We start from the raw sequence: 26697 nt of genomic DNA on the forward strand, positions 1-26697 counted from the left end.
CCTTGTAGAAAACAATTGGGTTGTGCTTTTTTAATCTATTCTAACCCATCTCTGTCTTTAAATAGTTGTATTTAGATCATTTACCTTTAATGTAATTTTTTTAATGTCTTTATTGGAGTATAATTGCTTTACAGCGTTGTGTTAGTTTCTGCTGTATAACAAAGTGAATCAGCTATGTGCATACATATATCCACATATCCCCTCCCTCTTTCTTGCATCTCCCTCCCACCCTACTTATCCCACCCCTCTAGGTGGTCACAAAGCACGGAGCTGATCTCCCTGTGCCATGCAGCTGCTTCCCACTAGCTATCTATTTTACATTTGGTAGTGTATATATGTCATTGCCACTCTCTTACTTCGTCCCAGCTTACCCTTCCCCCACCCCGTGTCCTCAAGTCCATTCTCTATGTCTGCGTCTTTATTCCTGTCCTGCCCCTAGGTTCTTGAGAACCATTTTTTTTTTTAGATTCCGTATATATGTGTTAGCATATGGTATTTGTTTTTCTCTTTCTGACTTACTTCACTCTGTATGACAGACTTTAGGTCCATCCACCTCATTACAAATAACTCAATTTCGTTTCTTTTTATGGCTGAGTAATATTCTATTGTATATATGTGTTATTATTGATATGATAGGTCTTAAATCTGCCATTTTATCATTTGCTGTTTGTTCACTCCGTTTTCCATTTCTGTTTTCTTTTCTGCCTTCCTGAACTTGAATATTCTTAGAATTCCATTTTTACTTATTTATAGTATTTTGAATGTATCTCTGTGTACAGATTTTTAGTGGTTGTTCTGGGTTATTACATTATACATTCATAACTTATTACAGTCTACTAGTGTGGACATTTTACCAGTTTGAATCAAGTGTAGAAATTTTACCTCAATTTAAGTCCCTTTACTTTTCTCATTTACAACTGTCATAAATATTTCCTCTACATACACTGAGAACCATAAGACCATATTATTATTTTTGCTTCGGCTATCAAACATAATTTAGAACACTCAAGATGAGAGAGGAAGTTTATTATATTTATTCATATTTTTACTTTTAATTGCCTTTTCTCTCTTCCTGATGTCCCAACATTTCTTCTTTTATCATTTCCTTCTATTTCAAGAACTTCATTTAGCCATTTTTTTTTTAACAATAGGTCCATAGGTAACAAATTCTGTTAGTTTTCCTTCATCTGAGAATGTTTTGCTTTCTCTTTCTTTCCTGAAAGATATTTTTGCTGGCTATAGAATTCTGGGTTGACCATTCTATTCTTTCAGCACCATGGTTTCTGATGAGAAACCAACTGTCGTTCAAACTGGTTTTCCCCTATAGGTATCACTTTTCTCTGACTGCTTTCAAGATTTTTTTCTTTATCTTTATTCTCCAGAAGTTTGATTATGATGTATCTTGGCATTGGTTTATTTGGGTTTACCCTATTTGACATTAGCTCAGCTTCTTGATTCTGTAGGTTTTGACAAATTTGGGAAGTTTTTGACATTCCTTCAAAAAGTATTTTTTTTCAAATACTTTTTCCAGCCTCACTCTCTTTCTCTCCTTTTGGGGTTCTGATTAAATGAATTAGACTTCTTGTTACGGTCCCATAGGTCTCTGAAGCTCTGTTCATTTTTTTCCAGTCTATTTTCTTGTTCAAATTAGTTCATTTCTAAATTGTCCTGTCTTCAAGTTCACTGATTCTTTCCTCTGACCATTCCAGTCTACTGTTGAGTCCATCTACTGAGTTTTGGGGTTTTAAAAAATTTATTTTAATTAATTTATTTTTTTGGCTGAATTGGGTCTTCGTTGCTGTGTGCGGGCTTTCTCTAATTGAGGCAAGCGGGGGCTACTCTTCACTGCAGTCTGTGGGCTTCTCACTGCAATGGCTTTTCTTGTTGTGGAGCACGGGCTCTAGGCATGTGGGCTTCAGTAGTTGTGGCTCGCGGGCTCTAAAGCGCAGGCTCAGTAGTTGTGGCGCACAGGCTTAGCTGCTCCGCAGCATGTGGGATCTTCCTGGACCAGGGATTGAACCCATGTCCCCTGCATTGGCAGGCGGATTCTTAACCACTGTGCCACCAGGGAAGCCCATCTATTGAGGTTTTTATTTTCATTATTGGAATTTTTCAGTTCTAAAATTTCCATTTGCTTCTTCTTTTTATCTTCTAAATCTCTGTTAAGAGTTCCTGTTTTTCATTTGTTTTAAGTGTGTTTGTAATTGCTCAATGAGAATTTTTTTTTTATGATAGCTGCTTTAAATTCCTTGTCAGGTAATTCAACTTCTGTGTGCCTTGGTTTTGGCACCTGCTGATGGTCTCTGTTCATTCAAAAGATTTTCCTGGTTCTCAGGTTAACAAATGATCTTCAATTGTATTGTATTATGTTATGGAACTCTGAATCTTATATAAATCTTCTGCGTCAGCAGACCTCCTCTGACACCATGCCAGCGTCATGCCACTGAGGAAAGAAGGACACTGCCTCATTATCTCCAGATGGGTTTGGATGTCCAGGGTGACCTGGACATTTGACCTCCACTGACTTTTGAGGGGCAGAAGAAAGGAGTGTCTCATTACTGCTGGGTGAAGATGAAAGTTTAGGCTCTCTGCTGACACCATCCCGGGAGGGATGGGGAGGGCTGTCTCATAACCAATAAGTTGAAGGTTCTCCACGTGGCATTCATGCTTCACCCTTTCTTGTCCTTTTGGCTTTTCTTGGGGCTTTTTTGGTTTGAGTCCATTGGTTTCTCCTGATTGCTGACTTTTCCAGTACCTAGTCTGAGATATATGCAGCAAAAAGAAAACCCAGTGAACTCACTGCCATATTCTTCCTCTGGTTTCGAGGTCTCCAGGTGTAGTCTACTTTCTTTTCTCCACCTCTCAAAATTTTCTTATATTTGTTTTTTACATATTGTCTAGGGCTTTTAATTGTACTTAGTAGGAAGAATAAGAAGTGCGTTTCCTTCATTTTGTCTGGAACCATATGGAGTACTTTAAAATTGCCTCTTAGGCATTGATCACTAATGTGTTTTGTTTTCACAACAGGTAGTCTCCACATTCTTAGTCTTTAATCGAACAGAATTATATGCTTAGTAATAACATTTACTGTTCTGTTTTATATTTTAAAACCCTGTACACATTTCTCACTGAAAACTTGATCTTTTGATGGTAAGAGAGTTTCCATCATCCATGAAAAGAAGATGACGTGTACTGAAAAAGATATTGCTTCTTGTCACCACATCAGGCTCTGAATTTGTATTACTTTTTTCTATATCAATTATTCTGACTCTTTCCCATTCAATATGATTAGAGATCAGTGATTCCAATTTATGAAGAAACTAAGGCTCCAAGAAGTTATATCACTTGACAAAGTTTAAAGAGCTAGTTATCTTCAGAGTTGATAGTAGCAACTTGGTATTATAACCCAGATCCTTTCATTATAATACTGTTCCTCCTTTAATTCTGATAGTTTTAACTACTTCTAACGCCAACAGAGTTTCAAATATAAAAGTTCAACGAAGCTTAGAACTGAATATGAAATAAATTAGCTGTATTATTCTTTAGTTTTTTGTGTGTGCCAAAATAGTACCTTTTATTCTGTTTTCCAATTTTTTAAAAAAAGAAAAACAGATGTTCATTACAGAAATATTCAAGAGATGTAAAGAACAAAAAGAAAATAAGAGCATCAATCACATAGCTGACTGCTAATACTTTAATGCATATATTTCTGGAAACTTTCCTCTCTCTATACATATGTTTTATTTTTAAAAAAGGGAGAAGGAAAACTAATGGTTATATATAACTAACACTGTGTTACATAGTTAAGACATGTTTGTTTAACAATACCCTATTGCTATTGACTTAGGTCATTTCCAGACTTTTCTTATTACAGTCCAGCTAAAATGAACATGTTTGATTATTTCCTTAGGATAAATTTCAAGAGGTCAAAATTTGGTGAAAAGACATACGTGTTTTCTTAGGCTTTTGATACCTACTGTGAAAATACACTACAGAAAAATTATACACTAGGAAAAAAGTTTTATATATGTATTTTCAAAATGGCTCAATATTATTTATTTATTTTTATTTCTTCTTTCATTTATTAATTAATTTATTTTTTATGTTAAAATGTACAATGTTCTTTTGAACATACTTGTTAGAAAGGGGGGAAAAGTGATATCAGATATGAAGAGACTAACTGGCCTAAGAGTGTATGACAAGAAGAAATACAAAGGTATCTAGGCACCTCTTCCCCTTAGCTTGCAAGTCTCCATGAACAAAGCATAAAGAGTTTACAAAACAGGAAAGCAAATATAAACAGACAGCAACAGACTCAGCTTCATTTGTACATGCAGCTTTTAGAGGCATGTGGGCTCTATTATCATTATCTAATACCATATATATATACACACACATACATATATTATACACCCACACACATATATACACATTTTAACTTTGGCTTATCCACCTGCTTTCTTTTTTTAATTAAAAATAGTTTTAATTTTTTAATTTTTATTTTATATTGGAGTATAGCTGATTAATGATATGTTAGTTACAGGTATACAGAAAAGTGATTCAGCTATACCCATAGAAGTATCCATTCTTTTTCACATACTTTTCCCATTTATCCACCTGCTTTCTTTACTGTATTTTACCTTCATATCTTCCCCTCTCAAACTCCATCCAAATTCTAGTCTCCTCATTTTTGGTCCACCTCTAGAATCTCATTTCTGTGAAACCTTTCTAGCTGAAAAAGAAGTCTCCTCTTCTAGACTTCTGGCACTTACTGTTACTACAAATTGACATCTATAGATATACAGACATCCCTCTAATTGTATAGACATCTTTATTTCCCAAGCTAGATGGCAAACTCCCTGTGGATGGGACAATGTCTTATACAGGTTGGAATTTTCTATAGTGCCTATCCTATTATTATGACTCAGTAGATAGATAATATATGTGTGTTGGTTGACTTTAATGTTTCCTAATTCAGATTCAGTCAGTTTCCAAAGACTGTTGCATCTCTTTTGACATGGAATATGTGAGTACAACTCTTCTCTATTAGATTATATTGCTGCCTTAGACCTGGTGATAATATTTTATAGTTGGAAAATATTTAAGTTACTGTTACTTTGGAATAGTAACTATGAGCAACTTAAAAACATATACAACACATTAAAACATATTTCTGCACATGACAAAAACCATACAGTTAAATGACAGCAGCACACACTGGGAGACAAACAATGGTTTCCTTTATAATTTCCTTATTTCATATGTGACCTCTGACCAATCAATAGGGATTCACATCCCGTACTGGTAAATGTTACTATGAAAATTTTACAAAGTACCACAGAAAAGCTGTTATACACCCATTGATTTCCTTGGGGGAAAAAAGGTGGGACAATACACAGTAATACATTTTAAAATAGCTATCTTATATTTTAAAATTTAAGTCAACTCCATAAAGGACAACTGATTTAGACATTTGTGCTCCAAATAAATCCATCTTTTTTTTAAGGTCACGCCACATGTGGGATCTTTGTTCCCCGACCAGGGATCGAACCTGTGCCCCGTGCAGTGGAAGTGTGGAGTCTTAACCACTGGCCTGCCAGGGAAGTCCCGAAATAAATCCATCTTTTAATGCAAAATAAGCAGAATAAAAATTAAGATGATCAAACTAGGCTGCATAAATTACTCAGCTTCAACTGACTACAGCATATTTACATTATAGCTAAGAAGCAGCTTCAACTTTATCATTAAGCATGTGCATATTTTGAGCTCATTCTATCATATAAAACATTAAACAACAACCATCTCAACTGAGAAAAGAGAGCAAACCTTACCTTCACTGCTGGCAGCATGTCCAAGGAGTCCAGTATGAACAGCACTAATGCTTGCATCAGCATCATAAATTGATTAAATTGCCATGTTAGACTAAAGAGAAAAGTTGATATGAAAATGGCAAGAAGTGTCAGCCTCTGTAAAAAGAAAATCTTTGTATAATTTACATGTCTCTAGTAATAAAAAGCCTCTCAGACAAGTGTTCTCAAGAGCAGCCAATATCTCTATAAACCAAACAGAAAAACTATGCACTGTTGCTCTGAAAACTCTTGCATTTGTTATTTAAGTTCTAAATAGCCTAACGTGACACTCTGCATATAAATATTCACATATGGTATGTGTACTCCATATTATCATGGAGGCAATAATGCACCAAATCACATCTCAAGAGCAATGGCTTAAAAATTCTGACAGTTCTGCAGAAATTTTGTGTGGGTTTGCCATAACTGTTTAAGGGCAGATAATGCAGAGTACATTTTTAACATCAAAAATGAAAACATTTTCTTTGCAAAGTAGCAACAGGTTTAGAAAAAGAAAACTTAATTTAACTCAAGTTAAAAAATTGGTCATGGAATAAGAACTATTAACATGCACTTGGACACGATGAACATCACATTTTCTGAAGCTTCTAAGATAAAATTGGAGAACTAAAAATATATACAAAGTATTATAAAAACTTACTTGAGAAAGGGGCTGTAAGTTTGGTCTCAGGAAATATGTAATTGCTGCTATCTGAATTGCAAAGAATGGCAGCGCCCAATTCTCTCTCAGTGGGATGGTAAACTCAACCCTTGTGGTATCTATTCTGCACAAGGAAAACACAAAGGACCAAAGTAGTAATTTTTACTATCATTACCTCAAAGATTTCCTAAAGTGAAAAACATATTATGTTAAGTATGTTTAGATTTTGGTTCTTTGTTCTCAATAATTTGCCTTTATCATCATCATCATCACGCCTGCAACATAAAACTGGCATTGAGAAAATTTAACTAACCTGTCCACAGGTATGCAGTGGTAGAACTGGGGTAGAACTGGTAGTGCTTTATACTTGAGTCTTAATTTTGTCATTGATTAATAAACTTTTAAAAGCTCCTTGACTCCCCTAAAATGTGAACCCCCAGAGGGCAAGTGTAGTTAAGTTTTCAACTTTGTACACCTAGTACCAAGAACGATCCCTATACATACTAGGAATCCAATAAATGTCTTTATTTACTTTTAATAGAAACAATAAATTTGACTTTAATTTATTCTTTTTTAAAATTTATTTTTTGTTGAAGTATAGCTGAATTACAGACTTTCATTTACTCTTAGCAGGAATAATATGTTAGATTAAAATGTTAAGAGCGGACTTCCCTGGTGGCACAGTGGTTGAGAGTCCGCCTGCCGATGCAGCGGACGTGGGTTCGTGCCCCGGTCCGGGAAGATCCCACATGCCGCGGAGCGGCTGGGCCCGTGAGCCATGGCCGCTGAGCCTGTGCGTCCAGAGCCTGTGCTCTGCAACGGGAGAGGCCACAACAGTGAGAGGCCCGCGTACCGCAAAAAATAAATAAATAAATAAAAAATAAATAAAATGTTAAGAGGCAGCATAACATAGTGGTCTCACACTCTGCATTTGAATTCTGACCAAGACTTAGCTCCATGTGTGCACGTGTGTGTGTGTGTGTGTGCCTTTATCTATATATAAATATATATGCCTATATAAATATTCTCATATATATATACATATGCACACATAACCTTTTTATATATTTATACATATAATGTATATGTATAAAACAACCTTTTAAGCTTCAATTACCTCACTTCTAAAATAGTAATAATGGGCTTCCCTGGTGGCGGCAAGTGGTTGAGAGTCTGCCTGCCAATGCAGGGGACACGGGTTCGTGCCCAGGTCTGGGAGAATCCCACATGCCGCGGAGCGGCTGGGCCCGTGAGCCATGGCCGCTGAGTCTGCGCGTCCGGAGCCTGTGCTCCGCAACGGGAGAGGCCACAACAGTGAGAGGCCCGCATACCACACACACACACACACACACACAAAATAAAATAAAACAAAATAGTAATAATAATAGTACCCACTCTACAGGTTTGTTAAAATCATACATATAAAGTATGATGTAAAGTGCTTGGCATATAGTAAGCACTCAGTAAGGTTATAATAAAAAGTAATTTGTTGAGGATTACAACATAAAATCAACATCAGAATTCATGTTCAAGTTTTAAGACTGCTACTGACTATTGGTGTTGCTTTTAATAGGTAAGGCAATAATTCGATTTATCTCGAATATGTTTTTTAAAAATGCTATTTCATAATGCTCCAGGGTTTGGAAATTAATAGGTATTAATTAAATAATGTAAGAACTTCCTTACACTTGTACAGTGCTTTATACTTTGCTAATTATGAGCTGCATACAATCTTACTGAGGTTGATAATAAAGATATTAATAAACCTTTTAAGAGATGAGATTTGTGGCTGGAGAAATACTGATCACACAGCAAGTTGGTAATAGAATTGGGATTATTATAGATGATTCTCTTGACTTACAATTCAGTGTTTTGTTCCTCAGCTGTAGATGTACATATAAAAGTAGGACTTTCTACCTTACTAAATAAGAAAACCTCCACTAGGTAACCCAAAGAGAAAATACTCCAACAAAATGTGGCAGAACAACCTTCTTTAAACTGGAAATGAAGTGACTTCATTTTAACTTATACCTTAGAAAAGGAGAAGGGAATACTGATTCCAACTCACCTATTTGTGACATACCAGAAAGCTGCTAAGAGTCCTGACAGCCACGTACCACTCAGGAGCCAGCTGGTTATGTAAAGAGCTGTGACATAAATTGCTTGGAGTCCAAATAAGGTGTAAATATAAAAATAAACTGGCTCTATATATTTCTGTAAGGGAATGATAAAAAACGTCTGTTAAAGAAGCCCTACTCCTTCTCATGCCATTTACAAAATATGACAGTGGAAATTTAATATTCAGAAGCTTGGTATTAATTCCAAGAAATAAGCGTACATCACTCCTTCCTGTGTAAAAGTGTGCTAGCAGCCTTTCTTCTCAATACAAAAGCAGAAAAGGAAGTCCTTGAGGATTCTGGCTTCATTTTTTTTTTTTAAGTATTTATTTATTTATTTGGCTGCCCTGGGTCTTAGTTGCGGCACGTGGGATCTAGTACCCTGACCAGGGATCAAACCCAGGCCCCCTGCATTGGGAGCGCGGAGTCCTCACCACTGGACCACCAGGGAAGTCCCTAGTTTCATTCTTTAGACGAGTTTTACAGCTAACTTCATTCAGTATTACCTTATTCACATGAGAAGTGGTCACTGTGATTTGCTAACTCTCCAGGTTGTTGTTTTTTTATTTCAAAGATAAATGAGGAGTGATCACATGTTTCCAAATGAAAATATTTATCAGCTTCTAGACTGCATACTTTAAGCCTGGAAGCATCTATATGTAAAAATATCTTATAAAATATAAATAAAAAGCAAAATTCACAATATGTGTGGAGAAAATTAGGATACTACTGTTTTTATACCAAGCCAGTTGAAGATCAGAAAAACATATGTGAAACATTCAACTTAAAATGTCAGACTTTGACTTTCATCTAATATTAAATTCAATGTCACAGAACACAACATACCTGTATGGGTAGAACTCTATATAAAATACTGAGAAAAACCTCTTGGTAAATATTCATTCGTTGAAGGAGGTTAATTGTCCTCATAGATTCGGTTTTGTTATCATATATTAAGCCATGAAAACCTAAGATTGATATTTGAAAATTCAGTAAAAGATAATTATAATTAAATTATTCATTCAAAACTATTCATAGATTCTTTAGTATATGCCAGAGAATGTGCTAGGTGTTGTGGATATAATAGTCCTATCCATGAAAAGCATACCATATAATAGATGGACATTATTTAAATGTTTACATAAACATAGGTAAATTATAACTTCTGTGATGTAATAGAAGAACCGTATGATTCTTCTACAGAAATTTGGGCAAGAGGATATTATATTTCCCTGCTCTGCCTTCCTGCCATGAGACCTGTAGTACCTCCTTTGGGAGAGTATATGAAGCCTCCCTCCCACCCCCAGGGATGGGTTTGGCCATTTGACTTGCTCTGACCAATGGCAGGTGAGTGGATGTGACACAGGTCACATCTGAGCAGAATCTTTAAGAGACAATGCATGCTTCCACCAGCAATCTTGCCCTTTCCCTCTGTAGTGGTAACAGTATGTTCCACATAGGGGCTGGATAATGAGAGTGAGAAATAAATCTGTTGTTATAGAATTCCATTGTTATATTGAGGTCATTTGCTACTGTAACCAAGCCAACTAATTAACAGAAGGTATGAACAGTTCACAGAAGAAAACATGCACACAGTCCTTACACATCTGAAAAGATGCTCAACCTCACTCCTACTAGAATAGCAAATTAAAACTACACTAAGATATCGTTTCTCACCTAGCAGCTTGGAAAAAATCAAGAAGTTTGACAATATACTCTGTTAGTGAGGCTGTAAGGCTCTTTCATACACTGTAGTTGGGAATGCAAAATGGTATAATCCCTATGGAAGACAATTTGGCAACACCTAGCAAAATTACATGTGCATTTACTCTTTGATCCAGGAAGCCCATGTCTAGGAACAGATTCCAAAGACAGACTGGCAAAAAGACAAAATGACATAGGTACAAGGTCATTCCTGCAGTGCCATCTGTAAAAGCAAAAGATCAGAAACAATGCCAAAGTCCATCAACAGGAGGTGTTTTGGAATGAAATGTGTCCCCCCAAATTCCTATGTTGAAGCCCTAACCCCAATGTGTCTGTATTTGGATAGGGTCTACAAGGAGGTAAAAAGGTTAAGTGAGGTCATAGGGTGGGGCCTTAATCAGATAGGACTTGGTGTCCTTATAAGAAGAGGAACCAACAAGAGAGGGCTCTCTCCCTCCCTCTATGCAGACACACAGCGGAAAGGCTTTGTAAGGACATGGCAAGAAGGTGGCCAGCTACAAGCCAGAAAGAGGCTTCACCAGAAACCAACCCCGACAGTACCTTGATCGTAGACTTCTGGCCTCCAGAACTGAAAGAAAATAAATTTGTACTGTTTAAGCTACCCACTCTGTGTTATTTTGTTACGGCAGTCCTACTAGACTAATACAGGAGTGTTATGGACTGAGACTTTATATGGCCCCCTATGTTGAAGCCCTAAGGCCGTCCCCCTCCAATGTGATGGTATTGAAGATGAGCCTTTGGGAGGTAATTAGGTAGAGACAAAGGTTATAAGAGGGGGACCCTCATAATGGGATTAGTGCTCTTATCAGAAGAGACACTGGAGAGCTTGCTTTCTGTCTCTGTCTTCCATGTGAGGATGCAAAGAGAGGTGGCCAGCAACAAGCCAAGAGAGTCCTCACCAGAACCCAGCTGTGCTGGTACCCTGATCTTAGACTTCCAGCCTTTGGAACTGTGAGAAAATAAATTTCTGTTTTTTTAAGCCACCCAGTCAATGTTAGTTTGTTATGGCAGCCCGAGTAGACAAAGACAAGAAGGCTACCTGAATAAAGTTATGGTTACCCACACCAAGGAGTACTATGCAACTGCAAGAAAATAAGTAAGTAAATAAATAAGGAATATCATGATACTCTACTATAGAGTGATCAAGATTTCAGTCAAGTGAAAAAAGCAAAATAGAGGACAGTGTATACAGTAAGCAGGGTTTTTTCTGTAATAAAAGGGAAAATATGAATATATAAAGTATTTGCTTATATTGAAAATACTAACGGTAGAAGAATAAACCAAAAACTAATACAAATAGTTACCTAAAGAGTGAGGAAAGAAACAGGGTGGAGGTGACAGGGATGGAGGTGGACTTCCCTGAATGCTCCCTGTTTTATAGTTTTGACTTTGGAACCATGTAAACATTTTTTTAATAAGTATAAAAAATATATAAAAATTTTAAACAAAGCAATCACTGAAAACCAAAAGCAAGATAAAACAAAGAAACCTACTGAGTTGGTAGCTTGGTCACATAAAAAGAACTCTTTCCAGTGTTCTTGGGAATAGAGGAATATGACTGTAAATTCCTAGTAGGCTACATCCTAAGGACAAGAAGAATTACAAAGACAGCTTGAACTGTTTTCAGGCAATCATACTGTTAGTAGCAATATTATCATTGCTACACTGAAAGTATTCTACATAGCAGCATAAAACAAATAAGTGATAATGTCATAGAAGCCAAAATTTTCAACTTAAAGAAAACAAGATACAAATATAAAGTCAAAAAAGTAAAAACCTTGTTATCCTAATTTTGAACTAAAAATAGCTCTATTCGTATTTTCTTTCAGGAAAAAAAAATCACATTTCCTAGTCTGCTCACTGAAGGTCTGGAAATAAGGACCAAACTAGTAGCAATAAGTGCCTCTAGTACCCAGACTGTGGTCTATAAATAGCCACTAAAGAGAACTGGGGCTCCTTGGAGAAACAGCTGATTCTAGGTCACGGGTAGGAAATACACAAAATGGGCTTGAAACATCTTGTCATGCCAAAGGAGTTTTCAAAGGCTACTGGAGTCATGTCAAAAAGACAGCAGTTGGTGGTTAAGAATCCACCTGCCAATGCAGAGGAAAAGGGTTCAAGCCCTGGTCCGGGAAGATCCCACATGCCGCAGAGCAACTAAGCCCAGGTGCCACAACTACTGAGCCTGTGCTCTAGAGCCCACAAGCCACAACTACTGAGCCTGTGTGCCACAACTACTGAAGCCTGCATGCCTAGAACCCGTGCCCCGCAACGAGACAAGCCACCGCAATGAGAAGCCTGTGCACCACAATGAAGAGTAGCCCCAGCTTGCCACAACTAGAGAAAGCCCGCACAGCAACGAAAAACCCAATGCAGCCAAAAAAAAAAAAAAAAAAAAAAAAAAGACAGCAGCTGATTTGAAGGGCATCCCACTGGCCAAAGACTGGACAACTTGTTTTAAGAAGAATAATGCAAAAGATTGAAATGCATGAAATATGTTAGAAATCCATGTGTTTATGATAATATTTAAAAAGCAAACCTTTAGGGGATGCTAGAGAGGTAACCCATTCTAAAACAAAGGGAAAGGATCAATACTTTTCCCACCTTTCCTTTAGGAACTGACATTCTGGGTTGCCAAATAGTTGATGAGAAAATGTTTTTATTTAGAGAGGAAGTCCATCTGATAATGATGGAAGGAATTACAGAATCAGAATATCACCACGCTATAGTCCTTATGTAATGAACAGATTTAAGTAATGATCATCAGTGGTGATAAACCTAGGTGAAAGGCTAACTAAGAACTTAATAGTGGATGGCCCAGTCTAAACTCCAAAAGAATGAGCTGCACATTATGCACCCCCTGATGTGGAAGTGGACAACACCATCTAGGGAAGTATTCTTGCTAAAAAGCAGAACCTAAATCTGAGCAAGCCTCTAGATCTAACTGCCAATTACGAGGAAATTCAGACAACAGAGAAACACTGAATGGCACCATTGGGGCTCCACCAAAATCCAGAAAGTGGAAAACTCAGACAAAGCAATCAGTGTTTCCAGTGAAGAATTACAAGAAAAAAAAGATGGTGAGAAATCCATAGCTTAAAAGAAACAAAGACATAGCGAAAGCTCATAGCAATGTATGAGCTTTATCTGGATTTCAAAACTACATTAAAAATCTGTAAGACAAGAGGAAAACGAGAATATTGAGTAGATATTTGATATTAAGTAATTTCTTAATTGTGATAATGACAACTTGGTTATGTTTATAAAAGGGATGGGCTTCCCTGGTGGCGCAGTGGTTGAGAGTCCGCCTGCCGATGCAGGGGACACGGGTTCGTGCCCCAGTCCGGGAGGATCCCGCATGCTGAGGAGCGGCTGGGCCCGTAAGCCATGGCCGCTGAGCCTGCGCGTCCGGAGCCTGTGCTCCGCAACGAGAGAGGCCACAGCAGTGAGAGGCCCGTGTACCGCAAAAAAAAAAAAAAAAAAAAAAAAAAAAGAGAATTGCCATTCTTTAGAAAATTATACTGATATATTTACAGATGAAGCAATATGATGTCTTGGAGTTACTCCAAAATTATCCAGGTTGAGGATGGGGGTAGAGAGGAAACAAGATTGGTCATAAACTGGTAACCACTGTAATTGAGTGATACTTGAGTGCAAATCCATTAGAGGATTTTCTCTACCTTTTTATATGTTTGAAAGTTTCTAAAAGAATAATCTTAACAAATAACTAAATGAATTGAAACAGATCAACCACTGAGTTCATAGTGATTAGAAAGAAAATACTCATTATTCACCTTTAGAGCAGAGGTTTTCAACTTCAACACTACCAGTATTTTGACATTTTGGTCCTGATACTTCTTTGTTGGGGGGACTGTCCTGAGCACCACAGGATGTTTAGCAGCATCTCTGCCCTCTACTCACTAAATTCCAGTAGCACACTCACCCTCTCCCCTGTAAAGTGTAACAATCAAAACCATCTCTGGACATTCCAGATGTCCCCCAGGACACAACTGCCCTTCAATAAGAACCCCTGCTTTGGGGAATGCTAGAGAAGCAACTCATAATTTTGAGAACTTGTAAGTACAGCTGATTCTCATTACTCACCACAGTTATGTTCTATAAAATTGCAATGAAAACTGTATTAGCAATACTGAATGAGGAGGAAATACAGGGTTACTTTCCTACAAGCTTCTGGTCATGCATTTTCATCAACTGATCAACACATGACCTTGATTTATATGAGTTTTTGTCTAAAGACACCTTTAGTATATATTGTTGTTTCATTAACATTTAACTCATGGCCGACAGCACTCTAACTCACACCTGAACAAAGCTCATCTAACACACGTTATTTTCTCTGTATGCCTTCACCATAGCCTTCTCGCACTTAGGAAAACTAGACAGCACTGCAGCACTATGCTTGTGGGCCACTTTAAACAGGAAAATCACCAACGAAAACCACAAAAATGCAAAAAACACATGGCACTAAACAGATTGTGAAAAGGACTCTGTAGTCTGAGCTGAAACACGAAAGCACTGCATCACCTTATTTGACCTCAGCTGGGAACACACAAATGAAGCAACTAAAAATTTTCACTGCTGTGCACATGCCCGTGAATGACGGTGAAAGCACCAGGACTATTGATTCTGGGGTTACAAATATGTTTCAGAGAGTAGGTGAACTTGCAAATATAGAATCCATGAATAATGAGGATCAACTGTATGGGGGAAAAATCAACACTTATCCTGCCTTTTTTGATAAACTGTAGCTCGGGGTAATCAAATAGCTGATGAGAAAAAGGTTTTCTATCTAACAGAGTTCCAGCTAATAAATGCAGGAGGAATGAGAGTCACTTCTGTAACTCTATTGAAATAATGGACAGAGGCAATAGTCATCAATGGCTGCTAAAACCACTAAGTGCAAGGCTGGTGAGTAATTAACCTTATTATGTGTGAATGCAACTATCCACACAGGAATCAACTGATTAACTTTTATGGCACTAAAAGAAAGGCAACCAAAATTTCATGTCTCCTATCGTGATAAAATTAGAATACAAAACATCGCCCATGAAGAATTCTTACCAAAAATATATCTGATTCCAAACAAAGCCTAGAAAAAGGCAATTCTCTGTTATACGCACCCATATGAAGCACATAACGCATATATTGAGTAGGAGAGACCCTTTTGGAGGGTTCCATTAAATGGAGTAAAGGTAAAGAGTATGTGCTCTAAACCAGTTAGAAACACAGAAAACGTGGGAAAATGGTAACTGCAAAATAAAGGAATGAATGGGGGCACTGGGGACAAAAAAGACAACTGTAATTCTCATTTGTACTACCAAAACGTCTCCTGTTTTCAGACAATACTCCTTTCACATACAAAGACCTTTTCCAAAATGACCATGAAAACAATTAACAGCAAAACCAAGAAACTGTGAACAGATAATTAGGGATAGAGTAGAGCTGAGAAGCAAGGAGAGGAGAACTACATAAAATATTACGTAACTTCTTCCAAAGCAAAACATTTTCATGGATTGATTATGTTAAAAAGGAAAAAACTATACAAGTTCAAGGAAAAACTACACAAGATCTATAAAGCATTTAGAATGCATTAGTGCAAAAGTATATTTTAGCAGAAATATTGAAAAGAATGCAGTAGACCCCAAATAAAACTATTAGTTGTGATTACCTTGCATGAGGGTTGGAGCCTGCAGCATCTGCTTGTAGTAGGAGTAATACAGTCCACATTCTGTTCTGAATGAGATTTCTCGCTCCACTTCCTGAAATAAAGTTAGGTCTACTGGGTTTACATGACCTAGTTTTGTTTAAATATCTGTTGTCACTGTAGAAACAGGATATAGAACTACAACTTAAAAGAAAAACACAAAAACAAAAACCTCTGACAACAGTCTTAAGAAATCTTGGCAAATCAAAACAATAAAAGGCTGATAATTATTGAAGCTGGGTGTATATTATAGGGGTTTATTTCACTATTCTCGCTGTTTTTGTGGATGTTTAAAATTTCCTATAACAAACCATTTTTAACAATGGAGAAAACTAGTTCCATTTAAGTTAATGTTTCAGAGTTAACGTTTTTAATTTCACACAAATTAAAACCTTAAAAAAGTACCACCATTCTTATGTAATATTAGTGAAAAACAAAATAGGGACAGTAGAAAAATCTCTCAAATAAAAAGAACTATAACTGCATTAGACACCTGCCTAAAAGCTAACAATATTATATAAGATTAATAATTTTCTTTTTATTCTAAGAATACAAGGTATTCTTAGTAAAATGGGGCAGACCTTTTACATGTGAATTTTACTTTGACAAGTGTAACCTTGGTGGAAAGATGTTCATGTAGGAAAATGGATACAAGAAATATTAAACTGCTTTTATATAAATATTCAATTTTAGAAGAACTGAAAATTTAAAGTAGTAGCTATTAGTGGATTTGGTTGTAAGGTGCTTTTATGAAATTTAAGATTTAAATCAGTAATATAAAATATGGAGGCAACTGGTAACAAGAATGGGGAAGACTTTCTGGAATAATCCTATTAATACTCTTAGATCCTATATTTCATATATATATAACAGTATAAATGAACAAAAAATTATAACCGGGGCTTCCCTGGTGGCGCAGTGGTTGGGGGTCCGCCTGCCGATGCAGGGGACGGGGGTTCGTGCCCCGGTCCGGGAGGATCCCACATGCCGCAGAGCGGCTGGGCCCGTGAGCCGGCCGCTGGGCCTGTGCATCCGGAGCCTGTGCTCCACGGTGCGAGAGGCCACAAAAGTGAGAGGCCCGCGTACCGCAAAAAATAAATAAATAAATAAATTATAACCTATGTCATTATAGATTCTTTTACACCAGTGTTGAAAAAACCAGGTTCTGCAACACACTGTCTAAAATGTAATACCATCTATGTTTTTTCCTATACAGCGGATCCATATTCCACAAACCCAACTTTACTGGTGGAGGATGATAAACACTGAATATCTTACTTTCTAGTGGATAAACTTCTTTTAGCACATCTTTGTTTTCCCCAACCTCCAATTATTTTTCAAATAGTAATAAACATTTCATTAAAAGAACCAGTCATGCTATTTATCTTCAGATCTGCCCTTAAGATATTTAAAGAGGGACTTCCCTGGTGGTCCAGTGGTTAAGAATCTGCCTTGCAATGCAGGGGATGAAGGTTCGATCCCTGGTGTGGGAACGAAGATCCCACATGCCGTGGGCCAACGAAGAACCCGTGCGCCTGCAATTAAGACCCGACACAGCCAAAAATAAAAAAAATAAAAAAAGATATTTAAAGAAATATTTCTCCTACCCTTTAAAAAAGTATTATAAATTAATTCACGAATAAAGCATTGAATACTCTACTATCAAAGAGTATAAACATCCACTTACTGATATTAAAACAATTGTTTCATCATTAACTCTTTTTTAAAAAAGCAGAAGGCACAGGGTAGCAAACCTTCTTATATAATGAGCTTCCTTTCACAGAAAACAATTTTTTTTTTACGGTACGCGGGCCTCTCACTGTTGTGGCCTCTCCCGTTGCGGAGCACAGGCTCTGGACGCGCAGGCTCAGCGGCCATGGCTCACGGGCCCAGCCGCTCCGTGGCATGTGGGATCTTCCCGGACCAGGGTGCAAACCCGTGTCCCCTGCATCGGCAGGCGGACTCTCAACCACTGCGCCACCAGGGGAGCCCAGAAAACAAATTTATCCTTGGGAAATCAAACATAAGAAAAAAAAGGCTCATCGGGTTTTGAAATTTAATTTCATTAGCACACTTGCTTTACAAAAAGGACAACAGAAAATGATGTAGCTCTTTTAGCTTTTACATTTGCTACTGATTTGTGTTGGGTCTTTCATACCTGTAAAGTTTTATCTTTTGGCAGTCACATTAATCCATTCACCTTTAATCTTTGGGAAAAACTGCTCCACTGCTTTTGATAACATAAAACTAAATTGGTATTAATTGTTTCCAGAATGTTCAACCTCCTCCGTGGTCAGGTAACCATAGAAACTATGAAGTGACATTAACTAAGCAAATACTAGCTTTTGCCCATGCAAATAAGAAAAAAAACCACATTAAGTATATTACATTCCTTTCCTTCTCTCCAGCTGCCTTGAAGTGCTCAAAGTGTGGCTGCCTTCAATGGAATATTCTAACATCAAACACTCATGCCCAAACCAAACTGGAGAACAAAAACAGTCATTCACATGTAGGGGGCTCCCTATCGGACATGGTTCTAAAAGGAGACTGACTTCATGAAGATGCAGAAAGAGAAAAAAAACCGCTCAAAGTACTAAAAGTAGAAAACCACTTTTGTGCCCCATCTCTCTCTCTTTTAACATACCCAGAATGTGTAAAGAACAGAGGAGATCCCGACTAGTAAAAATGCCTTTTAACATGATTAATTGGTAATCTTGGCACCAGCTGTATAGAACCAAATGCTATACTTTATTAGACAGACACTTGCAAGTTTTACATCTGCTTCATGCTAAGAGAACATCTGCTCTACTCAAAACACTTTTCCAGTTTTTATACAGCAATTTATACTTTGCCTGGTAGATAGTGCCAATGAAAAGGTACATCAATAGAAGTTACCCTGTGAAGAACACAAAACGAACAAATACTTCATATTTTAAATTGCACAAGTTCCACAGGGGAAGCACTGTTGAGAGAATAAAAAACATTGTCTCTGAAGATGACAGAGAAAAGCAGAAAGACAAAATAATTGTATTTTTAGGAAACTGTACAGCTAAAGCCATTTAAGTAGAAGTTAATATAGTAATTTAACAGAGGTACTAAAAGGAAATAAGTATGAAGAAAAGAAAATGACTAATTAATGTTGCCAGGGCATGCAACTAATGTTTTGCATGCCCTGGCAACACACAAAAGGTAATAAGCCCTTTTAGACAAATGACACCAAATTTGCAAAGGAACCATATCATTAGTTTTAAAAAATCTCATGTAAATAACTTTGTTTATAAAATTGCCCCCCCCAAAACAACTAGGCAACTGGTAGTGGGGAAGCCATTGAAAGATTAACATTAAAGGTAAAATTAACATTAAAGATTACATTAAAGACAAATGTAATCTTTCAGAATTAAGTTAACAAATCATCTCACTAAGCAACAGTAGCTCATGATAAGACAGCTGTTCTTAAAGTTCCGTACAGGGAATCATGCCGTCAGCAAACATATTTATGGCACATACATGGTTTATTGTCTGGTTAAATTCATGTCCATCTGTTAGAATGGAATGATTCTTGCCCTAGAGTTGATTAAAAGCCATGACATATGACAGCTGCCAAGCAGTGTTTGTGACTAGGTTAGACTATTGTTGAAGTGACAGTATTTCCACTGGGCTCGGCTGAAGCAATTATCAGTTGTGGTTCCACCATAGTTACCACTGTGCGGATTAACCCTATTTGGTCTAAAGACTCCTTGCTTTGCAGGAGTATTCAATGGGAAGATGTGCAAATTCTATAAAATCAAATAAATAAGAAAAAATGTTAGCATAAAGAAAAAAGACTTTAAAAAATTGAGTGACTTGAGTACTTTTGGCCAAATGAGAATTACCTTTCCTTATAACTGAACGTTTATTTTCTGAGGAAACAAAAAGGGATAAGAATTCAGTCCTTGATTCCAAGGAGTTTAAGTTTCAATGAGAAAGAACAATGCATTTTTTAAAAAGGAAAATGACTGTTCAAGGAAACACAGGTATCAATTAGAAGGAATGACAATGCTTTGCCTATTAAACTAGCCTCCCCACTGGATTCTGTGCTTCTAATTGGTATCTTCTTCCTCCAATCGATCTTCGCCATTCACTCATTCACTCATCCATCCATCCACTCATTTATTCATTCAACAAATACCTACTGACCACCAACAATTGACAAGCATTCTTTTGCTGGGAGATTTAGCAGGGAAGAAAAGAGACACAGATCTCTGCCTTCATGGAATTTATAATCTAGAGCAGAAGGAGAAGGGAACAAATAAACAAGTAAAATATACAAAGGAAAGCAGAGAAGTGGTATAGGGAGGGAAGGGGGTGGTGCCATGATCCTGGAGGTGGACAGGGAAGGCCTCGCTGATGAAGTGACACTGACCAGAGAGCGGAAGAGGTGAGGTAGTGAGCCATGTGGATGTCTGAGGGGAGAGCCCATCAGTCAGGCAAAACAGCCCACATGCACCCTGGAGATCAGCGAGGAAGACAGTGTGGCTGGAGTGGAGGGAACAAGGAAGGGGCAGTAATAAGGTCGGGGGGCTGTAGGGGCAGAAGTAGAATCTGAGATGTAATGTGGGGTTAGGGGCTGGACCACTCAGTCTGGGAGACACAAGGACTCTGGGCTCATACTCTGAGCTACAAGGTGTGTGTGCAGGAGGTGTGGAGGTCAGGAGTTTGGTTTTAGACATGCTGAGTTTGAATGTGAAGGGTTTTGAGCAGAGACATACACTGCTATATATTTAAAAGAATCGCACTGGCTGCTGTGTTCAGAATAGATTCTACGGGACAAGGGCAAAGCTGGGAAACCAGGAAGGGGGCTGCTGAAGTAATCCTGGTAGAGACAAAGGCGGAGGTTGTGAGAGGTGATCGGATTCTAGACACTGTCAAAAGAAAACTGATTGGGATTTCCTGAAGGATTTAATGTGGGCCACATGTGCCTACTTAATTTAATTACAATTAAAAGTTCAGGGGCTTCCCTGGTAGCACAGTGGTTAAGAATCCGCCTGCCAATGCAGGGGACATGGGTTCAAGCCCTGGTCTGGGAAGATCCCACATGCTGTGGAACAACTAAGCCTGTGCGCCACAACTACTGAGCCTGCACTCTAGAGCCCGCAAGCCACAACTATTGAGCCCCTGTGCCACGACTACTGAAACGCACGTGCCTAGAGCCTGTGCTCCGCAACAAGAGAAGCCACCACCATGAGAAGCCTGCGCACTGCAACAAAGAGTAACCCCCACTCGCCACAACTAGAGAAAGCCCGCACTCAGTCAAGGGAGACCCAACGCAGCCAAAAAATAAATAAATAAATGTATATTTAAAAAAATTAAAAATTCAGTTCCTCAGCTCCTGAGCGTATTTGGATAATGGCTATAGTATTACCACAGCAAAGATAAAGAACTTTACAGCAAACAGAAAGTTTTTTTTTTAATAGATCTTTATTGGAGTATAATTGCTTCACCATACTGTGTTAGTTTCTGTTGTACAACAAACTGAATCAGCCATATGCATACATATATCCCCATATCCCCTCCCTCTTGAGCCTCCCTCGCACCCTCCCTATCCCACCCCTCTCGGTTGTCACAAAGCACTGAGCTGTATCTCCCTGTGCTATGCAGCAGCTTCCCACTAGCTAACCATTTACATTTGCTAGTATATGTATGTTGCTGATACTCACACCTCGCCCCAGCTTCCCCCTCCCTCCCCGTGTCCTCAAGTCCATTCTCTATGTCTACATCTTTATTCCTGCCCTGCCAGTACCATTTTTTTTTTTTTTAGATTCCATGTATGTGCATTAGTATACGGTATTTGTTTTTCTCTTTCTGACTTACTTGACTCTGTATGACAGACTCTAGGCACATCCACCTCACTACAAATAACTCAATTTCGTTTCTCTTTATGGCTGAGTAATATTACATTGTATATATGTGCCACATCTTCTTTATCCATTCATCTGTTGATGGACATTTAGGTTGCTTCCATGTCCTGGCTATTGTAAATAGAGCTGCAATGAACACTGTGGTACATGACTTTTTTTTTTTTAACATCTTTATTGGAGTTTAACTGCTTTACAATGGTGTGTTAGTTTCTGCTTTATAGCAAAGTGAATCAGCTATACATATACATATATCCCCATATCTCCTTCCTCTTGCGTCTCCCTATCCTACCCCTCTAGGTGGTCACAAAGCACGGAGCTGATGTCCCTGTGCTATGCGGCTGCTTCCCACTAGCTATCTATTTTACATTTGGTAGTATATGTAAGTCCATGCCACTCTCTCACTTCATCCCAGCTTACCCTTCCCCCTCCCTGTGTCCTCAAGTCCATTCTCTACATCTGCATCTTTATTCCCGTCCTGCCCCTAGGTTCTTGAGAACCATTTTTTTTTTTTTTAGATTCCATATATATGTGTTAGCATATGGTATTGGTTTTTCTTTCTGACTTACTTCACTTTGTATGACAGAATCTAGGTCCATCCACCTCATTACAAATAACGCAATTTCGTTTCTTTTTATGGTTGAGTAATATTACATTGTATATATGTGCCACATCTTTATCCATTCATCTGTCGATGGACACTTAGGTTGCTTCCATGTCCTGACTATTGTAAACAGAGCTGCAATGAACATTGTGGTACATGACTCTTTTTGAATTACGGTTTCCTCAGGGTATATGCCAGTAGTGGGATTGCTGGGTCATATGGTAGCTCTATTTTTAGTTTTTTAAGGAACCTCCATACTGTTCTCCATAGTGGCTATATCAATTTACATTCCCACCAACAGTGCAGGAGGGTTCCCTTTTCACCACACCCTTTCCAGCATTTACTGTTTGTAGATTTTTGATGATGGCCATTCTGATTGGTGTGAGGTGATACCTCATTGTAGTTTTGATTTGCATTTCTCTAATAATTAGTGATGTTGAGCAGCTTTTCATGTGCGTCTTGGCCATCTGTATGTCTTCTTTGGTGAAATGTCTATTTAGGTCTTCTGCCCATTTTTTAATTGGATTGTTTTTTGTTTTTTTTGTTGATATTGAGCACCATGAGCTGTTTGTATATTCTGGAGATTAACCCTTTGTCCATCATTTCATTTGCAAACATTTTCTCCCATTCTGAGGGTTGTCTTTTCGTCTTGTTTATGGCTTCCTTTGCTGTGCAATAGATTTTAAGTTTATTTAGGTCCCATTTGTTTATTTTTGTTTTTATTTCCATTCCTCTAGAGGTGGGTCAAAAAAGATCTTGCTGTGGTTTATGTCAAAGAGTGTTTTTCCTATGTTTTCCTCTAAGAGTTTTATAGTTCTGGTCTTACATTTAGGTCTTTAATCCATTTGGAGTTAATTTTTGTGTATGGTGTTAGGTAGTGTTCTAATTTCATTCTTTTACATGTAGCTGTCCAGTTTTCCCAGCACCACTTATTAAAGAGGCTGTCTTTTCTCCATTGTATGCTCTTGCCTCCTTTGCCGTAAATTAGGTGACTATACGTGCATGGGTCTATCTCTGGGCTTTCTATCCTGTACCATTGATCTATACTTCTGTTTTTGTGCCAGTACCATACTGTCTTGATTACTGCAGCTTTGTAGTATAGTATCAAGTTGGGGAGACTGATTCTTCCAGCTCCATTTCTCTTTTTCAAGACTGCTTTTGTATTTGTGATCTTTTGTGTTTCCATATGAATTGTAAAATTTTTTGTTCTAATTCTGTGAAGAATGCCATTGGTAGTTTGATAGGGATTGCACTGAATCTGTAGATTGCTTTGGGTAGTATAGTCATTTTCACAATACTGATTCTTCCAATCCAAGAACATGGTATATTTCTCCATCTGTTTATGTCATCTTTGATTTCATTCATCAGTGTTTTATAGTTTTTTGAGTACAAGTCTTTTGCCTCCTTAGGTAGGTTTATTCCTAGGTATTTTATTCTTTTTGTTGCGATGGTAAATGGGATTGTTTCCTTCATTTCTCTTTCTGATTTTTCGTTGTTAGTGTATAGGAATGCCAGAGATTTCTGTGCATTAATTTTGTATCCTGCAACCTTACCAAATTCACTGATTAGTTCTAGTAGTTTTCTGGTGGCATCTTTAGGATTTTCTATGTATAGTATCATGTCATCCGTAAACAGTGACAGTTTTACTTCTTCTTTTCCAATTTGTATTCCTTTTATTTCTTTTTCTTCTCTGATTGCTGTGGCTAGGACTTCGCCATTGAATAATAGTGGTGAGAGTGGACATCCTTGTCTCATTCCTGATCTTGATGGAAATGCTTTCAGTTCTTCACCATTGAGTATGATGTTTGTTGTGGGTCTGTCATATATGGCCTTTACTATGTTGAGGTAGGTTCCCTCTATGCCCACTTCCTAGAGAGTTTATTATAAATTGGTGTTGAATTTTGTCAAAAGCTTTTTCTGCAGCTATTGAGATGATCCTATGGTTTTTATTCCTTTATTTGTTAATATGGTGTATCACATTGATTAATTTGCATATATTGAAGAATCCTTGCATCCCTGGGATAAATCCCACTTGGTCATGGTGTATGATCCTTTTTATATGTTGTTGGATTCTGTTTGCAAGTATTTTGTTCAGGATTTTTGCATCTATGTTAATCAGTGATATTGGTCTATAATTTTCTTTTTTTGTGATATCTTTTTCTGGGTTTGGTATCAGGGTGATGGTGGCTTCATAGAATGAATTTGGGAGTGTTCCTCCCTCTGCAATTTTTTGGAAGAGTTTGAGAGGGCTCAGTGTTAGCTCTTCTCTAAACGTTTGGTAAAATTTGCCTGTGAAGCCATCTGGTCCTGGGCTTTTGTGGAGCCCAAATGCCGCAACTACTGAAGCCCGCGCACCTAGAGCCCATGCTCCGCAACAAGAGAAGCCACCGCAATGAGAAGCTCTCGCACCACAACGAAGAGTAGCCCCCACTTGACGCAACTAGAGAAAGCCCGCACACAGCAACGAAGACCCAACGCTGCAAATAAATTACATACATACATCAATTTATTTAAAAAAACAATTAAAAGTTCATTTTCTCAGTTCCTGAGCATATTTGGATAATGGCTATAGTATTACCACAGCACAGATAAAGAACTCTTCAGCCAACAGAAATTTCTTTTGAACACCATTTTTCTAGTGTTTCCTTAATCAGTAAGGTCTTAACATTTGGTCTTAGACGTATGCATGCTATATTTAAACAAAAAGTATGCATCTTGTCTTTTAAGTTTCACTGAGATAGAATTCACATACAATTTACCCTTTTAAAGTGCACAAGTCAGTGGCTTTTACTATATTCACAGAGTTATGAATCCATCAGTACAATCAATTTTGGAACATTTTCATTACCCACACTCCTGGGCTGTCACCCTGCAGATTCCACATGCCCTCTAACCCTAAGCAATCACCAATCTACTTTCTGTCTCTTTAGATTGGCCTCTCCTGGAATCACAGAATATGTCCTTTGCGCCTGGCTTCTTTCAATTAGCATGTTTTCAAGGTTCGTCTATGCTGTAGCATGTATCAGTAATTCATTTCAAAACTGCTGAATAATATTCCATCGTATGGATATACCACCTTTTCTTTACCCATTCATCTATTGATGACATTAGAGTTGTTTCCTCTTTTTGGCTATCATGAAAAATGCTGTTATGTACATTTGTTTATAATTTTTTTGTGGATATGTTTTCATTTTTCTTGGGTGTACCCTTAGGAGTAGAACTGCTAAGATCATGTGATAACTCTATGTCTGACTGAGGACCTGCTGGACTTTTTCCAAAGTGGTAGATGGGTTCCAACTGCTCCACGTCCTTGTCAATAGTTGTTATTATGTCTTTTTATAATAACCCTGCTAACAGGTGTGAAGTGTTATCTCATTGTGGTTTTGATTTTAATTTCCCTAGTAGTTAATGGGGCTGAGCATCTTTTCATGTGCTTGTTGGCCATATGTAAATCATCTTTGGAGAAATGTCTATTAAGTCCTTTGCTCATTTTAAAAATTAGGTTGTCTTTTTATCATTAAGTTGTAATAGTTGTTTATATTTTCTAGATACAAATCCCTTACCAGACATGATTTGTAAATATTTTCTCCCACTCTGAGTGTTGTCTTTTCACTTTCTTAATGGTGTACTTTGGAGCACAAAAGTTTCTAACTTTGATGAAGTCCAATTTAACTATTTTTCCTTTAGTCACTTGTGCTTTTGGTGTTGTATCTAAGAAAGCTTAGCCAACCCAAGGCCATGAAAATTTATTCATGTTTTCTTCTAAAAGTTTCATAGTTTTAACCCTTACATTTGGGTCTATGATCCATTTTGTGTTAATTTTTGCATGTAGTATGAGAAAAGGGCCCAAATTCATTCTTTTGCATGTAAATACCCAGTCGTCTCCAGACCATTTGTTAAAAAGACTATTCTTTCTCCGTTTAATTGTCTTGGTACCTCTGTTGAAAATCAATTGACCATAAACGTAAGGTATTCTCAATTCCATTCCATTGATCTCTATGTCCATTCTTAAGCCAGCACTACACTCTCTTGATTATTGTAGTCTTGATATTGCACGTTTTGAAATCAGGAAGTGTGAGTCTCCCAACTTTGTTCTGTTTTGGCTATTCTGGGCCTCTTATT

The 26697-nt window shown here is 37.6% G+C and overlaps 1 protein-coding gene and 1 long non-coding RNA gene across 6 annotated transcripts in view; one reads left to right on the forward strand and one right to left on the reverse strand.

The window, feature by feature from the left end:
* The window catches only part of LOC137215346 (uncharacterized), a 127753-nt gene extending 122097 nt beyond the window's left edge, over positions 1-5656 (forward strand). Inside the window, exons 4-5 of the long non-coding RNA XR_010939266.1 lie at positions 4985-5026; positions 5507-5656. This is a non-coding gene — a long non-coding RNA (uncharacterized lncRNA). The remainder of the gene's footprint in view (positions 1-4984; positions 5027-5506) is intronic.
* The window catches only part of DPY19L3 (dpy-19 like C-mannosyltransferase 3), a 74803-nt gene that overhangs the window by 33104 nt on the left and 15002 nt on the right, over positions 1-26697 (reverse strand). For 4 of the 5 annotated variants that reach the window (XM_067720457.1, XM_067720458.1, XM_067720459.1 and 1 more), the window contains 5 exons: positions 16042-16132; positions 9474-9595; positions 8579-8724; positions 6511-6634; positions 5832-5966 (listed from right to left, as the gene is read on the reverse strand). In XM_067720457.1, coding sequence (XP_067576558.1) covers positions 5832-5966; positions 6511-6634; positions 8579-8724; positions 9474-9595; positions 16042-16132 — 618 coding nt within the window. The remainder of the gene's footprint in view (positions 1-5831; positions 5967-6510; positions 6635-8578; positions 8725-9473; positions 9596-16041; positions 16133-26697) is intronic. The other variant, XM_067720461.1, reaches the window with a different exon arrangement.

Source organism: Pseudorca crassidens, chromosome 20 (genome assembly GCF_039906515.1).
Source record: "Pseudorca crassidens isolate mPseCra1 chromosome 20, mPseCra1.hap1, whole genome shotgun sequence".
Classification (NCBI taxonomy): Eukaryota; Metazoa; Chordata; class Mammalia; order Artiodactyla; family Delphinidae; genus Pseudorca; species Pseudorca crassidens.